The sequence below is a fragment of the Pristiophorus japonicus genome, chromosome 13 (genome assembly GCF_044704955.1).
Source record: "Pristiophorus japonicus isolate sPriJap1 chromosome 13, sPriJap1.hap1, whole genome shotgun sequence".
Taxonomy (NCBI): domain Eukaryota; kingdom Metazoa; phylum Chordata; class Chondrichthyes; family Pristiophoridae; genus Pristiophorus; species Pristiophorus japonicus.
In genome coordinates, this window is record NC_091989.1 from 80249782 (window position 1) to 80266651 (window position 16870).

The 16870-nt window shown below is 49.0% G+C and overlaps 1 protein-coding gene across 2 annotated transcripts; it reads left to right on the forward strand.

Moving 5' to 3' along the window:
• The first annotated feature begins 3244 nt into the window (after positions 1–3244).
• On the forward strand, positions 3245–16157 carry socs2 (suppressor of cytokine signaling 2). 2 transcript variants are annotated; one of them, XM_070896706.1, is made up of 3 exons: positions 3245–3316; positions 4044–4324; positions 15359–16157. In XM_070896706.1, the coding sequence occupies exons 2-3, from the start codon at positions 4195–4197 to the stop codon at positions 15817–15819; spliced, it is 591 nt and encodes a 196-aa protein (XP_070752807.1). In that variant the 5' UTR covers positions 3245–3316; positions 4044–4194; the 3' UTR covers positions 15820–16157. The 2 variants fall into 2 exon arrangements, with proteins under 2 accessions (XP_070752807.1, XP_070752806.1); XM_070896705.1 differs by lacking the exon at positions 3245–3316 and adding an exon at positions 3797–3885.
• The last annotated feature ends 713 nt before the right edge of the window (positions 16158–16870 follow it).

Sequence of the window (16870 nt, forward strand, 5' to 3'; positions counted from 1 at the left end):
GAGGGAAGGCGAGAGTCGGGGAGGGGAGGGGAGGGAAGAGGAGGGGAGAGTAGGTGAGGGGAGAGTAGGGAAGAGTAGGGGAGGGGAGGGGAGGGAAGAGTAGGGGAGTGAGGGGAGCAGAGAGTAGAGGAGAGTTGGGGAGAGTAGGGAAGGGGAGGGGAGGGGAATGGAGAGTAGGGGAGGGGACGGAGGGGAGAGTAGGGGAGGGGAGAGAAGAGGAGAGGAGAGTAGGGGAGGGAAGGGGAGGGGAAAGTCGGGGAGTGGAGAGTAGGGGAGAGTAGGGGAGAGTAGGGAAGAGTAGGGAAGAGTAGGGGAGGGGCGGGGAGGGGAATGGAGAGTAGGGGAGGGGAGGGGAATGGAGAGTAGGGGAGGGGACGGAGGGGAGAGTAGGGGAGGGGAGAGAAGAGGAGAGGAGAGTAGGGGAGGGAAGGGGAGGGGAAAGTCGGGGAGTGGAGAGTAGGGGAGAGTAGGGGAGAGTAGGGAAGAGTAGGGGAGGGGCGGGGAGGGGAATGGAGAGTAGGGGAGGGGACGGAGGGGAGAGTAGTGGAGGGGAGAGAAGAGGAGAGAAGAGGAGAGGAGAGTAGGCGAGGGGACGGGAGGGGAGAGTAGGGGAGGGGAGAGTAGTGGAGGGGAGAGAAGGGGAGAGGAGAGTAGGGGAGGGAAGGGGAAGGGAGAATCGGGGAGTGGAGTGGAGAGGAGAGGAGAGGAGAGGGGAGAGTAGTGGAGCGGAGGGGAGAGTAGGGGAGTGGAGAGTAGGGGAGGGTAGAGTTTGGGAGGGGAGAGTGGGGGAGGGGAGAGTGGGGGAGGGGAGAGGAGAGTAGGGGAGGGGAGAGTAGGGGAGGGGAGGGAGAGTAGAGGAGGGGAGGGAGAGTAGAGGAGGGGAGGGAGAGTAGGGGAGGGGAGGGGAGAGAGTAGGGGAGGGGAGGGGAGAGAGTAGGGGAGGGGAGGGGAGCGAGTAGGGGAGGGGAGGGGAGCGAGTAGGGGAGGGGAGGGGAGGGGAGAGCGTAGTGGAGGGAAGGGGAGAGCAGGGGAGGGGAGGGGAGGGGAGAGTGGGGTGGGGAGAGTAGGGGAGGGGAGGGGAGAGTGGGGTGGGGGTGGTAGGGGAGGGGAGAGTAGCTGAGGGGCAGGGAGGGGCGAGTAGAGGAGGGGAGGGAAGTATGGGAGGGGAGGGGAGGTGAGGGTAGGGAGAGGAGGGAAGGGAGAGTAGGGGAGGGGAGAGTGTGGGAGGGGAGAGGACAGTAGGGGAGGGGAGGGGAGAGAGTAGGGGAGGGGAGGGGAGAGAGTAGTGGAGGGGAGGGGAGAGTAAGGTGGGGAGGGGAGAGTAAGGTGGGGAGGGGAGAGTGGGGTGGGGAGAGTAGGGGAGGGGAGGGGAGGGGAGAGAGGAGGGGAGGGGAGGGAGCAGTGGAGGCGAGGGGAGGGAGTCGTGGAAGCGAGGGGAGGGGAGGGGAGAGTAGGGGAAGGGAGAGTAAGGTGGGGAGTGGAGAGTAGGGGAGGGGAGAGTAGTGGAGGGGCAGGGAGGGGAGGGAAGCAGGGGAGGGGACAGGAGGGGAGTGTAGGGGAGGGGAGGGGAGGGAGGGGAGGGGAGAGTAGGGGAGGGGAGTGTAGGGGAGGGGAGTGTAGGGGAGGGGAGAGTAGGAGAGGGGAGAGTAGGGGAGGAGAGGGGAGAGTAGGGGAGGGGAGGGGAGGGGAGACTGGGAGAGGGGAGGGGAGGGGAGGGGGGAGAGTAGTTGGGGAGTGGAGGGTTGGGGAGGGAACGGGAGGGGAGGGGTGGGGAGGGAGTGTAGTGGAGGGGATGGGAGGGGAGAGTACGGGAGGGGAGGGGAGAGTAGGGGAGGGGAGGGAGTGTAGGATAGGAGGGGAGGGGAGTGTAGGAGAGTAGGGGAAGGGAGGGGAGGGAAGTAGGGGAGGGGACGGGAGGGGAGACTAGCGGAGGGGAGGGGAGAGAGGGGAGGGGAGTGTCGGAGAGTAGGGTAAGGGAGGGGAGAGGAGAGGAGGGGAGCGGAGGGGAGGGGAAGAGGAGTTTAGAGGAAGGGGAGGGGAGAAGAAGAGGAGGGGAGGGGAGAGTAGGGCAGAGGAAGGGGAGACGACCCCCAAATTAAATCTCCTGTTGTGCCTGAAGCTGCTCTCCCAATTCCTTCAACAACAACAATAACTTGTATTTATATAGGGCTCAATGTAGTGAAGTGTCCCAAGGTGCTTCACAGGAGGGGATCAAACAAAATTTCACACCTAGCCACATGTGAAATTATGGCAGGTGACCAAAAGATTCGTCAATGAAGTAGGTTTTAAGGAGCGTCTTGAAGGAGGAAAGAGAGGCGGAGAGGTTTAGGGAGGGAGTTCCAGAGCTTGGGGCCAGGCAACAGAAGGCACGACCACCAATGGTGGAGTGATTATAATCAGAGATGCTCAGGAGGTGAGAATTAGAAAGTGCAGACATCTGGAGGAGGGCGGGGTTGGGCGGGGACGTGGAGATTATAGAGATAGGGAGGGGCGAGGCCATGGAGGGATTCGAAAACAAGGATGAAAATTTTGAAATTGAGGCGTTGATTAACCGGAAGCCAATGTAGGTCAGCGAGCACAGGGGGTGATGGGTGAGTGGGACTTGCTGCGAGTTTGGACACGGTCAGCCGAGTTTTGGATCATCTCAACTGTACGTAGGGTAGAATGTGGGAGGCCAGCCAGGAGTGCGTTGGAATAGTCCAGTCTAGAGGTAACAAAGACGTGGATGAAGTCTTCAGCAGTGGATGAGCTGAGGCAAGGGCGGAGACGGGTGATGTTGTGGAGTTGGAAATAGGCCGGTCTTAGTTATGCTGCGGATATGTGGTCGGAAGCTCATTTCAGGGTCAAACATGACACCAAGGTTGTGAACAGTCTAGTTCAGCCTTAGACAGTGATTCTCCCCCAGCTCCTACCCCCTCCCCCAGCTCCTGCCCCCTCCCCCTCCCCCTCCCCCAGCCCTGCCCTTTCCCCCTACCTAGCCCCTTCTCCCTACCCTTTCCCCCAGCTCCTGCCCTCTCCCCCAGCCCCTGCCCTCTCCCCCAGCCCCTTCCGCCCACCTTCTCCCCCAGCCCCTTCCCCCCCACCTTCTCCCCCAGCCCCTTCCCCTTCCCCCCACCTTCTCCCCCAGCCCCTTCCCCTTCCCCCCACCTTCTCCCCAGCCTCTCTCCAAGCCGCACGTTGCCAGTTGTTTGGTCCCAGTGCAAAACAGAAGCGACCATTTGGATTGAATGCGCGGCCCTGGGCGCACAGATAAATCGGGGGTCAACTGTGCAGGGGAGAGAAACATTGAAAGGCAGTAAAGGCCAATCCCGCACAGGTATGTGTTTGACATTGGCCATTTCCACCGTTGCTTTAGTTGTACGTCTCGTTTCATGTCTATATTCAGTTGTTAACAAGTGTAAATTCATGCACTGGTAGGAGAGTGTTTTCTGACCGATTGTGGTGAGGGGATAGAGAGAGAAAAACATCAACAGGAAAATAGATCGCGGGGAGAAACGACCCACAGAAGTTGCTGCACTCACTCACTTTTACATACGCACTCACTCATTCACTCTCACACTCACTCACTCTCACACATTCACCCTCACTCTTACACTCACACACACTCACTCTCTCACACACGCACTCACTCTCACTTACACTCACTCACTCTCACACTCACATACGCACTCACTCATTCACTCTCACACACTCACTCACACACACTCTCACACTCTCACACACGCACTTACTCACTCACTCTCTCACACACATTCACACACCCACTCTCGCACTCACTCTCACACACCCATTGACTCGATCATTCATACTCATTCCGCCTCGGATTAAGCGGCGATGCCGGACCCGCGGAAGTGTATTTCCCCACTCTGGGAGACGGAGTGGAAGGTGAGGTTGTGAGGAATGTGAGGCTCCCTCCCGCGCCCTGTGGGTGAAATACCCTGTCCTGGAATTAACCCCAACATTGCCCAATAACGCGGGAGCCCCGCAGGTGATCACACAACACGGGTAAACACTCTCACACTTCCTCTCGTTTCTTTTTGCAGCGATCGAGTCGTTCAGTAAACATAAAAGTTGTGGCTCCCAATGGAATTCTTGGTAGTGTGAGGAAGATTGGGGCTGTGGAGGTTCGTGTTGTTTGATGCCCTTTTGGGTAACGCGGGACCATCGCTTGGCTGGAATTTCGAGCCCATTTTAATGACTTACCAGGAGGCAACAGACAACGTGCATTCAGTTCAGACTGAGCAGGGAGCCCGGCCACATTCGGGAGCGGTGGATATTGAACAGGACCGCATTTCAGTCGCCATGGCCGATCTTCGAAACTCAGGTACCGCAGGGCTCTCTTTACAGCGTGCGTGGTTAATGTCAAACCAGTCGAGCCATTTTAATGTAGAACCACCCCATCCTTCAAAAACTAATTTATTTGCAGTTTAATGCTCTTATTGGGGTGGATAAATTCCGCACCAATCTAACAGATCGCTGTTTTTTTTTATGGCGGAATTTATTGAACAGCTATTTGCAAAATCTATTTATTTCCGTCGCCTGTTGCTGCTGTTTGTGGCAATAAACTGGGCGTGCCTCTCAAACAGGAGCTGTGTTGGAAACCCTGTCAAATAAATCCCCGACAAAACACACACTATTTATGAAATTCTCCCAGTCTTACCGGGAAAGGGTGTTGCGCAGTGACTGTGTTAGAAACTCTCGCCTCAGAATTCACATTTTTCTAAATATGTAGAAAAGTTTCACTTAGAGTTTTTTAAACATTCATTTGATATTTTCTTATATAACATTAAACAATATGTTAAAAGTCACCGAAATGACTTAAAAGGTGAGGCTGGTGTATTCGATATTTTGAATCAATCGTCTTTCCTTCGAATTTATTGTATTTTCATTTTTAAAATCCATATGAAAAACTTAATGTCCCAATAAAACGAGAATTGTGGAGGGAGGCGGTTACTTAGTGTGAAAATGCACTAAGATTATATTTTTTAAAACTGTTATCCAGAAAAAAGGTGGAAGCAGAATTTATAATAACGTTTAGAAGGGAATTGGATAAATATTGGGGTGATAAAGTTAAGAATATAGCAAATGGCTGGAGAACGGGACTTGAGCGGCTAGGTCGGTAGCTGTTTCGGAGAGCAGGTACAGATGTCTGCTGCCAAATTCTCCGATTCTAGTCATGAACATAGATTCTCCTTAAAACAAAACAGCTCTATCAGATTGAGGGAGAGCAGGGGTGGATATAATGTATTATGTTCCCAGCTGTGGTCGAAGCCAAATTCTACCTTATCTCAAACTATAACGTCTATTATATCTTCCTCTCGCAGACATTAAGATGGGCCAATATTTTTTCAATTTTTAAAGTGGAGTTTTAACTATTTCCTTGAAAGAGTTCCTTCCTCTATGTGAGGGAAATGCAGCACACAGATACAGTCCAGGGCTATATCCCTTTCTATGGGTTGCAATGGCAGCCAGCTGGTTTCCAGGGGAAAATCATCACAGAAAAACAATTGCATCAAAAATTCCCTCGCCTCATTGACATGTTAAGTGGAGCTGAAACTTGCCTATTGGCTACCCGAGGATTGTTTCTGGAATCAAGGTATTTGATATGCAAGTCAGTGATCCTACTTCATAATTCTCGACCTGTCTGCAGCCTTTGAAAAAAAAGACTTGCATTTATATAGCGCCTTTCATGACCGATGGCTGTCCCAAGGCTCTTTACAGCCAATGAAGTACTATTTGAAGTGTAGTCTCTGTTGTAATGTTGGAAATGCGGCAGCCAATTTGTGCACAGCAAGCTCCCACAAACAGTAATGTGATCATGAGCAGATAACCTGTTTTTTTTCCAGTGATGCTGATTGAGGGATACATATTGGCCAGGACAGTGGAGAGAGCTCCCCTGCTCTTCTTTGTAATAGTGCCATGGGATCTTTTATGCGATCTCGGTTTAATGTCTCATCTGAAACTCGGCACCTCCAACAGTGCGGTGCTCCCTCAGCATTGCACTGGAGTGTCAGCATAGATTTTTGTGCTCAAGTCGCTGGAGTGGGACTTGAAGACCGAAGCCATTGTCTTTACCCCCCACCACAATCTGGGATGTGGTTAATTGCATGTCTGATTAGTAAATAAAAATAATAGACACCGATGATGGTCATGTGATCTCAATACTTATATTCGCATAGTGAACTTTAACCTTTTAGTGTGTTTGTTGGTAAAATGGTGAGAGGAAAAGCAGAGTGTGTGAATGTTTACTGCTCATTGTAAGTCCTTCACTTCCTCGGTTATTGAATAGTGGGAGATTGTTGTTCCCTAAATATCCACATGTGAAACACATTTACTGCATTGTGTGAGGTGTTTTTGACTAAAATTAGTGCCTGTGGTTAAAACCGTGTAGCCGTTGCCTCACCTGTGGCTAGTCAGAGGTTTCTATTGGACAACACTGGAGTTTAGAAGGATGAGAGGGAATCTCATAGAAACTTATAAGATTCTGACGGGACGGGACAGGTTAGATGCGGGAAGAATGTACCCGATGATGGGGAAGTCCAGAACCAGGGGACACAGTCTTAGGATAAGGGGTAGGCCATTTAGGACTGAGATGAGGAGAAACTTCTTCACTCAAGAGAGTTGTTAACCTGTGGAATTCCCTACCACAGAGAGTTGTTGAGGCCAGTTCATTGGATATATTCAAGAGGGAGTTAGATATGGCCCTTACGGCTAAAGGGATCAAGGGATGGAGAGAAAGCAGGAAAGGAGTACTGAGGTGAATGATCAGCCATGATCTTATTGAATGGTGGTGCAGGCTCGAAGGGCCGAATGGCCTATTCCTGCACTTATTTTCTATGTTTCTATGTTTCAAGTGAAATCTCTTGAAATAAAGGCAGGACTAATAATTAATTGGCGTAGTCACCAATGCTATAGCTCTGATTGGTCAGGTTGTAACTCGGGGCCCTGACATGTCTATGCTGTGCTGCAGCATGGGGGCTTTTGATTGGGATCAGTGGCTGCGAAGAGTGCCCCCCGGTCTCCCAAAAGTATATTGGCCCAGAAATCCCGGTCAGCTGCTTCCCGCAGGCGATTGGGTAAAAAAACATTTTTAAAATGCACACTTACTTTATCCTGCTGCGCCCACACTAGTTCCCGGTCCTGAGGCCTCCACTGACTGCGCATCGCAGCACGTGCACGTCAGGACGTGCGCAGGCCTGGAGCTGCAGTCACATGGCTCTGGCCAGCCAATCAGGTAAAGTATATACTCATTCATAATAATGGGAACTCCGTAATTTGGAGTTCCCCCCCCAAACACACAAAACATTAATAAAAAAAATAGAAAAAATACACTACGTATTTTTATTAATTTAAATTAGTTATTTATGTATTCTATTAAAAAATATTTTTCCGATTTTTAAAAAAGTTTTTTTAATTATGGTTTAAAATAAACTTACCGTAGTGGGGAGGGTTTTTAAACAATAAAATGTGTTTTTATAATTTTATTTTAAAATGTTTTTGTGTATTTTAAAACTCTTACGCCTGTAACAGTAGGCTATGTGCCGGCTTTTATCAGGCGCAAGAGTTTTGAGGACATTTGCCAGGCAAGATATGGGTAAATCCTGCAATCTTGCCCGTGCAAATGTCCTGGCTGCCAAGATATGGAAGATCTGTCGAGCTCCAGCTTTTCAGATCGGAAAAGTCGATTTTCAGCGCATGCGCATTGTGCGCTGAAAACTGGCTTTTGCGATGCCATCCCGGGTCCAAGGACCCGGGAGGCTGGAATTTCTGCCCCATTAGTTAATTCTCTCATTACAATTCCTACATTACAACAACAGCTACACTTCAAAAGTACTTCATTGGATATAAAGTGCTTTGGGATGTCCAGAGATCATGAAAGGCGCTATGTAAAGGCATGTCTTTCTTTCTCAGCATCTTCAAACAATGCAGGTAGTGTGGGTTGTTCCACAATAACTCCGGTATAAATGGGCATTAACTCACAGGGAGACATAGTTGTAATCAGGGACTAGCTGCTAATGGAAATGGGGTTATTGTGAGAAGCCTGCTTGGCCACATGGGTTCCATCCATAACGCCCTGCACTCTTGGGAAGCCTGCCATGTGGTGAATGTTCTGTGTCCTCCATTTGGAGTATCCTTTCTCCAGGGAAAAAGAAAGAAAGACTTGGATTTATATAGCGCCTTTCACGACCACCGGACGTCTCAAAGACACTTTACAGCCAATGAAGTACAAGTGCAGGGAAAGTGATGAAGGCTTTTCCCCTGGCAAACATCAGCCACTTGCTTTACGCAGGAAGGAGCTGCAGACTGGCCTACTTGCCAGGTGTCCCCTGCGGAGGTTGGAAGAAACTTGTTGCTCCTACAACAGTGCTCTTTAGGGAATTCCTGGGTTTTGACCGAGTGATGATGAAGGAACAAAAGAAAGAAAGACTTGCAATTATATAGCACCTTTCATGACCTCAGGACTTCCCAAAATGCTTTACAGTGACTACACTTGTAATGCAGGAAACACAGCAGTAAATTTGCACACCGCAAGCTCCCACAAACAGCAATGTGATAATGAACTGATCTGTTTTTACTAATGTTGATTGAGGGATAAATATTGGCTCGGGGACAACTCTCCTCTTCCTCGAAATAGTGCCATGGGATCTTATACGTCCACTGGAGAGGGCAGACAAGTTTAACGTTTCATCCAAAAGACGGTATCTCCGACATTGTAGCACTCCCTCAGTATGGTACTGGGTGTGTCAGCTTAGATTCTGTGTAAGAGTGTCTGGAGTGGGACTTGAATCTACAACCTTCTGAGTCAGGAGCAAGAGTACTACCGACTGAGCCACCTGTCACAAGAAACAATGATATGTGTCTAAGTCAGGCTGGTGGGTGAATTGGAGGAGAACTCGGATGTTCCCATCTCAAGAGTGAATTTGCAAAGCTCAGTTGACTGACATGGCCATTGGAACAACTACTGTTGTCTGTCGTGAAAGACATCAGAGTCTTGGAAAATCAGGTCTTGAGAATAGTCTGGACTAGGAAGCAAAGACTAGAAAAAGTTTTTATAACAGTAACCTAGCAACAAAGAACAGAAATGGAGAGGATGGATATAGCAGTTTATAGACAAAAGAAAAGTATGTGTATAATTATTGCAGCAAGCTTCTTAATGGAAGCCTTTTATGGAGAGCAATAGATATGGCTAATGGAAAAGAAGAATGAATGAATGTAAAATATTTTTTTAAAAATTTCATTAAATGGAGAAGAAGCTCATATATATATGGAGCAAATTTAAATGGCTTTTTTTTCTCAGATGAAAGAAGATGAATATGAATGAACGAGTGAATGTGCACAATTCTGGTCTCCATATTACAAAAAGGATGGAGATACATTGGAGAAGATTTACAAGGCGATACATTGGAGAAGATTTACAAGGATGATACCAGAACTGAGGTTATAACTATTAGGAAAGGTTGAACAGGCTGGGGCTTTTTTCTCTAGAAAAGAGATGACCGAGGGATGACCTGATAGAGGCCTTTAAAATTTTGAATGGTTTTGATGGGGTAGACGTAGAGAAGCTGTTTCCACTTGTGGGGCATTTATTAGTGACCATCATATTAATGGGCCATTAATAGGATAGTCACGAATAAATCCAATAGGAAATTCAGGAGAAACTTCTTTACTCAGAGTGTGTTAGAATGTGAAACTCGCTACCATAAGGAATGGTTGAGGCAAATAGCATCGATGCATTTAAGAGGAAACTCTAAGTACTCGAGGGAGAAAAGAAAGGTATGCTGAGAGGGTGAGATGAAGTAGGGTGGGAAGAGGCTCGTGTGGCGCCCTCATCATCATAAGCAGACCCTCGAACCAGGATGACTTGCTTCCACGAGAGTTCACAGATGTTTCAATGAAGGACCCGATGTTCCAGTCCTGAACTCCAATTGAAGGGGTGGAAGATGCCTGTGCGTGGATTTTTTTAATGTGTGGTGACCATTGCACACCAATCATCACACAGGCTTGACAGAGCTAGGTCCAGTGGCAAGGGTTAACCAGGATGACTGGAGACCTGCTCTGCTGCATGGACCTAGTGCGCACACGTATCGCAGTGTGGGCTGGCCCATGCTGCCCCTGGGACCTCGCCTCTTCTCTCACACTGTTGATCGCAATCTTCCGCTAGTGGTGGGCACTGGAGTGCACCATCACCCCTGGCAACCAAATTTTAATTTGATTGGTTTAAGTTCACTGCAAACTTTTATTTGGAGATTTGTATGTTATGGTGCCCTTGCCAAAAGAGGGTGCTTGATTTTATGTTCTACTTAAAATAGTTGTAGAGCTGTTGCATTGTGAGTGCAAATACACCATGAACACCAGTTGAGTTGAAAGCCCTGTTTCTGTGTTGTAAATTCTATGAATGAATGATTGAATGAATGTCCATTGTAGCTATGTATGGCAATCAAGTTCATTCATTACTCAGTCCTGCTATCAAATTGAAGATTTATGAACAAATTTGTAGGATCATTAGCACTTTGTCGTAATCATTGGGGTTTATATATTATGACTAGTGGATGTGCTGTGTCACTGTCTTTAATAAACTGGAGGACACATTAGGGGTAATTTTGACTTTTGGGGGTGATAGCGAATCGGTAGCTCTCTTTGCATTTCTCCCGATCTTTATTTCCATTGAAGTCGCAATGACTCCCTTTCCTTTTCATGACAGGCGTGTTTCTTATAGTAGCAAACACACGATGGGGCCTAAATTCCTTAGTGCCCCAAACCCAGTGTGCAGTGCTGGGGGGTGGGAATGGAGAGAACCCACTGTCGTAAATTCAGGCATCATCAGAATAAATCAGGCGCCCGACATAACTTGCCTGTTGGGGCCTTAAGGATTTTGGCCTGCGCCGAGGGCCCTGAGGTAAGTCAGGTTATGTGAGGTGATCGGGAGGAGGGTGAGGGCGGGACAGTAGTGGCGTGGAGTTGTTTGGTGGAGCCAGGAGGAGCACTGCTGCTCCTTTCGCTATCACAAACTAGTAAACATTTTCAAAGTTTTTGGGATCTTTTTGAAGTGGTCTCTAGCAGTCCCATTGAGGAACGCTGGTTAGGCTGCTCTCGACCTGGAAACGCTGGCTGGGGCTCCCGCATCACAAACTCTGACTAGGATTAACAAATTTGGATGTCCAAGGGTGTTATTTTGGCCAAAGGGTGAAAACAGCCGCTAATTTGGTGCTGTGCAATAAGAAACGCCTGTTTGAAAGTCCGGATTTAGCACGCAATTTTCGGGCTAATTGATGATTATCATGATTATCATATGCTGTCGGAGGGGCTATACGGAGGAAGTTCTGCACTATCAGATGGGCAGTACTGAGGGAGTGCCGCACTTTCCGAGGGGCAGTACTGAGGGAGAGCTGCACTGCCAGAGGGGCAGTACTGAGGGAGAGCTGCACTGCCAGAGGGGCAGTACTGAGGGAGTGCTGCACTGTCGGAGGGGCAGTACTGAGTTAGCGCTGCACAGTCGGATGGGCAGTACTGAGGGAGATCTGCACTGCCGGAGGGGCAGTACTGAGGGAGCACTGCACTGTCGGAGGGGCAGTACTGAGGGAGAGCTATACTGTCGGAGAGGCAGTACTGAGGGAGAGCTGCACTGTCGGAGGGGCAGTATTGAGGGAGTGCTGCACTGTTGGAGGGGCAGTACTGAGTTAGCGCCGCACTGTTGGAGGGGCATTATTCGAGAAGAGCTGCACTGTCAGAGGGGCAGTACTCGGGAAGAGCTGCACTGTCGGAGGGGCAGTACTCAGGAAGAGCTGCACTGTCGGAGGGGTAGGACTCGGGAAGAGCTGCACTGTTGGACGGCAGTACTGAGGGAGCTGATTAGACGCAACTTTTGTGGAGCAGTATACATGGGCTCCTTGCACCCACTTCCTCCTCCTCCTCCCCCATTCCCCCCCTCCTCGTCCCTCCCCCCATTCCTCCTCCTCCTCCCCCTCCTCCTTCTCCTATCCCTGTTCCTCCTTCTCTCCTTCCTCCTCCTGCTCCTCATTTTCCTGCTCCTCCTCCTGTTCCTCCTCCTCCTCTACCATCTTCTCCTCCCTCTGTTCCAGCTCTTCCTCCTCCTGCTGCCCCTCTTCTTGTTGTGGCTCCTGAGCTTGACCCTCTGGCAAATTCCCGCTGATAACGGGCTGGTCTCTCTGGTTACCAGATTATGGAGCATGCAGCAAGTCACCAGGAATCTGGACATCTTATCTGCCGAGTACTGCAAGGCACCTCCTGATTGGTCAAGGCATCTAAACATCTGCTTGAGGACCCCAATAGTCTGCTCAATTTCCTGGTGACTGAGTGGCTCTCATTGTATGAGCGCTCAGCTGGTTTTTGGGGCTTTCTCAGGGTGTGTCATGAGCCATGGCATCAGAGGGTGTCCCTTGTCATCTAGTAGCCAGCCATGCACATTGCATTGGGGCTAAAAGATCTGTGGCATGGATGACTGTCTCATTATAAATGCACCATGGCAGCTCCCTGGATAGCAGCCCTCCCCTGCAATTAGAATGTTTACATTTTCTAACTGTCAATCAAACACCGGTGAGAGAGGCTTTTCTGAAGCTTCAAAATTCCATTTGTTGTGCCTTTTGTTGAACATGAACTGAAATGAGTGGCGTGGCGGTGTGCTGCCAGCGGATTGGGGTGGGCACCACCCGCGCGTCCTTCCAGGACTGATACACCCGCCCTGAACACGCTGATGCCCCTGCGGATTGGAACGGGCAGTCCTAACGGAACGATAGCCAGTCATGGCGCCTGCCTGATGCTGTGGTTAGGCCTCTTACTTTGTAAAGGAGGCGTTTAACGGCTGTTTCGGGACACCAGCGCTGCGTTGTTCAGTGATGAATGGAGCAGGGATCGGACCTCAGTGGCCGCCAAGAAAATGTAATTTTTTTTGTAAGTTGCTGTGGAGCCAGGCAGAGCAGCAGCACACGTCCCAGCTCCACAACACTCCTGAAGGCCGCTGCCTACCTTTGACCTGACATCCCCCCGCACCCGTAGTTCTTTCCCCGCCCCTTGGTGGGTCCGTGGCGGGTGATGTCAGTGGCGGGTCCCGAACCCGCTGCTGCCTCCATCCCAGCCTCTGAAATTAATTTCCTGAGATTGGGCATTGTAGGGATGCTTTATGGTGTTGGTGTGGGGTGGTGCCAACCTGGCACATCATGTGGCAGCCAAGGTGTATGGCATGAAGTGAAGTTAATCTGGCCATGGTGAGGCAATCTCTAGACAGCAATGTGGTCGGGTGCTGATGCCCTCTGTCCTGTGTAGCATCAGGAGATTGCGGAGAAGGTTGATGGTGTTCTTGTTGGTGCTGCTGGTGTTGGGGCTGATCGTGGTGGGATTCTGAGGACCAAGGTGAGAGAGTTTAAAGGGTACCCATGCTGATTGCTGATGGAATAGATGGCAGGTGAAGTAAAGATGACAGAAGCGATCTGTCAATGGTGAGAGAGGTAATGAGGTCAGACTGGATGGGGACTTGAGTAAAGACTTACAGCATGGTGAATCTGTTGTGGAAATGCAGTGAGGAAGAGTTTGTGGCTGAGGGAAGATATCTGTAAGTTAGGAGCTGTTACTGCACGTTTGAAGCTGTACAACAGCTGATTCAATGGCCACTGAACTCCTGCCTCAGCTTGACTGACATGGGCCCCGAGCAACGAGGACCCTGTGGGTGAACTGTCAAATGCAGGTGAGCTGAAATTCATTGTTAAGTGGCTCTAAACATGCCACTAATTACCTGAATTGGGTCCCCTGCTATGAACCTGCCACTGGGTGTGGGGTCCATCAGTGCTGAGCAGACCTGACATTGGGGAAAGGCGAATGGCGGTGGGTTCACAGCGGGGTCCCCACCTGCTGGGGGGAAAAAAACACTTTTCTACTCAATTCGCCACCCATTGCACCCCCCCCCCCCCCCACAAAATCTGGCCTATTTCTTCAGTCCCCGCCACAAACTGCGCTCCCCAGCCACCAAATCCATCCCTCTCCCTGGCAACTGTGTGAGGCTGAACCAGACTGTTGGCAACCATATTTGACCCCAAGTTTACGACCACATATCTGTGCCATCACTAAAACTGACTTTTTCCACCTCTGGACTGACTCCAGCCCTGCCTCAGCTGATCTGTTGCTGAAACTCTCATCCATGCCTTTGTTACCTCTAGCCTCCCACGTTCTACCCTATGTAAACTTGAGGTCATCCAAAACTCGTTACCCATCAACCCTGTGCTCACTGACCTACATTGGCTCCTTGTCTCGATTTAAAAAATTCTCATCCTTGTTTTCAAATCCCTCCATGGCCTCGCCCCTCCTTATTTCTGTAATCTCCTCCATCCCTACAACCCTCCAAGATGTCTGCGCTCCTCTAATTTTGCCTCTTGAACACCCTTGATTTCAATCGCTTCACCATTGGCGGCCATGCCTTCAGCTGCCTTGGCCCCAAACTCTGGAATTCCCTCCCTAAACCTCTCCGCCTCTCTATCTCTCTTTCCTCTTTTAAGACCCTCCCTAAAACCTATCTCTTTAACCAAGCTCTTGGTCACCTGTCCTAATATCTCCCTATGTGTCAACATTCTTTATGAATGCTCCTGTGAAGAAGTGCCTTGGGACATTTTACTACGTTAAAGGTGCTATATAAAATGCAAGTTGTTTTGTTTATGTCACAATGGCCAATGACATCACAGCCGGCACACACAGCTGTTGCCACTAAACGTGTCTGCAACCATCTGTGGCTCAGTGAGTAGCACTGTCACCTCTGAGTTAGAAGGTTATGGGTTCAAGTCCCACTCCAGGGACTTGAGCACAAAAGAAATCTAGGCTGACACTCCAGTACAGTGCTGAGGAGGTGCTGCACTGTCAGAGGTGCCGTCTTTTGGATGAGACGTTAAACCGAGACCTCAAGTGGACGTAAAAGATCCCATAGCACTATATTGAAGAAGAGCAAGGCAGTTATCCCAGGAATCCTGGCCAATATTTATCCCTCAATCAACATAACAAAAAAACAGATTATCTTATCATTATCACATTGCTGTTTGTGGGAGCTTGCTGTGCACAAATTGGCTGCTGCGTTTCCTACATTACAACAGTGACTACACTCCAAAAGTACTTCATTGGCTGTAAAGCATTTTGAGATGTCCAGTGGTCATGAAAGGCCCTATAGAAATGCAAGTCTTTCTTTTTAATATTCTGTAAACGAAATGAAACTTTTTCTAACAAGCAGCATTTAAAATTAATCCAAAGAAATGTGTTGAATCCACATTTTATAAACAGCTAAGTTCTGTCGGTATCACAGCGTGGAGTTTGAGAATACTGTACCAATATACGACTTATATTTCATGTTTCTTGTTTATTGCAGGGTGGTATTGGGGAGCTCTTAAAGCAAATGAGGCAAATGAGAAGTTAAAAGAAGCCTCTGAAGGTACTTTTCTAGTGAGAGACAGTTCGCACCGGGACTATTTTCTCACCATCTCTGTAAAAACTGCCCAGGGACCAACCAACCTGCGGATTGAATATCGGGATGGCAAGTTCCGACTGGACTCGGTGATCCTGGTGAAACCAAAGCTCCAGCAGTTTGACAGTGTGGTGCACCTGGTGCAATACTATGTGGTCTTGTGTCGGACGATTCAGAACGCCCAGTGTCTAGCTCTCCGAAACAGAGTTGTCCAGCTCTGTCTGACCAAACCATTCTACACCGAGACCCCTACCCTGCAACACTTCTGTCGGATTAACATCCACAAAGCAACCCGAAAGATCCAAGAACTGCCTTTACCAGCGAAGTTGAAGAAGTACTTGTCAAAATACAAGTATCAGGTTTAAAGCTCTCTTAAAGGAGAAAAGCAGGAGAGAACTTCTGTTCAAAATGTGCCTCCTCACTCACCCGGGAAACTTGCCCCAGCTTTTCTTTTTGCCCGCTCTTCATGTACAATATAGTCGACATTTTTCCACCTCGGTGTCCCTCTCCTCAGCTGTTCCGCTGATGCCAGTTACAGGGAGGGGATGCACAAGCCCTGCAGCAGCGAAACTGATTTAATCAGAATGCTACTCGGACCAGGTTAGAAGCCAATCTGAAGCAACCCAATTATGGAAAGGTCTTTGGCGATGGAATATTTAGCAATGCATCCCTTGGAATTGACCTCTCCTTCGGATGTGATGGTTTAAGAACATTTTGCTTCTATAAAATGATTAAATAATCTCACGATTATGTTTTTTAATCTGTTAATCTTTGATTTTACTCGCATATTTAACTGATACTCATCGCTAGTGTTGCTAAGTATTTACGTGCCAGATTTTCGAGGAGTATTCGGAATAAGGTGGACGAATTAACTGCGCAGATAGCAGTTAACAGGTATGATGTAATTGACATTACGGAGACATGGCTCCAGGGTGACCAAGGCTGGGAACTCAATATCCAGGGGTATTCAACATTTAGGAAGGATAGACAGAAAAGAAAAGGAGGCGGGGTGGCATTGCTGGTTAAAGAGGAAATTAATGCAATAGTAAGAAAGGACATTAGCTTGGATGATGTGGAATCGGTATGGGTGGAGCTACGGAATACCAAGGGGCAGAAAATGCTAGTGAGAGTTGTGTACAGAACACTGAACAGTAGTAGTGAGGTTGGGGACAGCATCAAACAAGAAATTAGGCATGCATGCAATAAAGGTACAGCAGTTATCATGGGTGACTTTAATCTACATATTAATTGAGCTAACCAAACTGGTAACAATGCGGTGGAGGAGGATTTCCTGGAATGTATTAGGGATGGTTTTCTAGACCAATATGTCGAGGAACCAACTAGGGAGCTGGCCATCCTAGACTAGGTGATGTGTAATGAGAAAGAACAAATTAGCAATCTTGTGCGAGGCCCCTT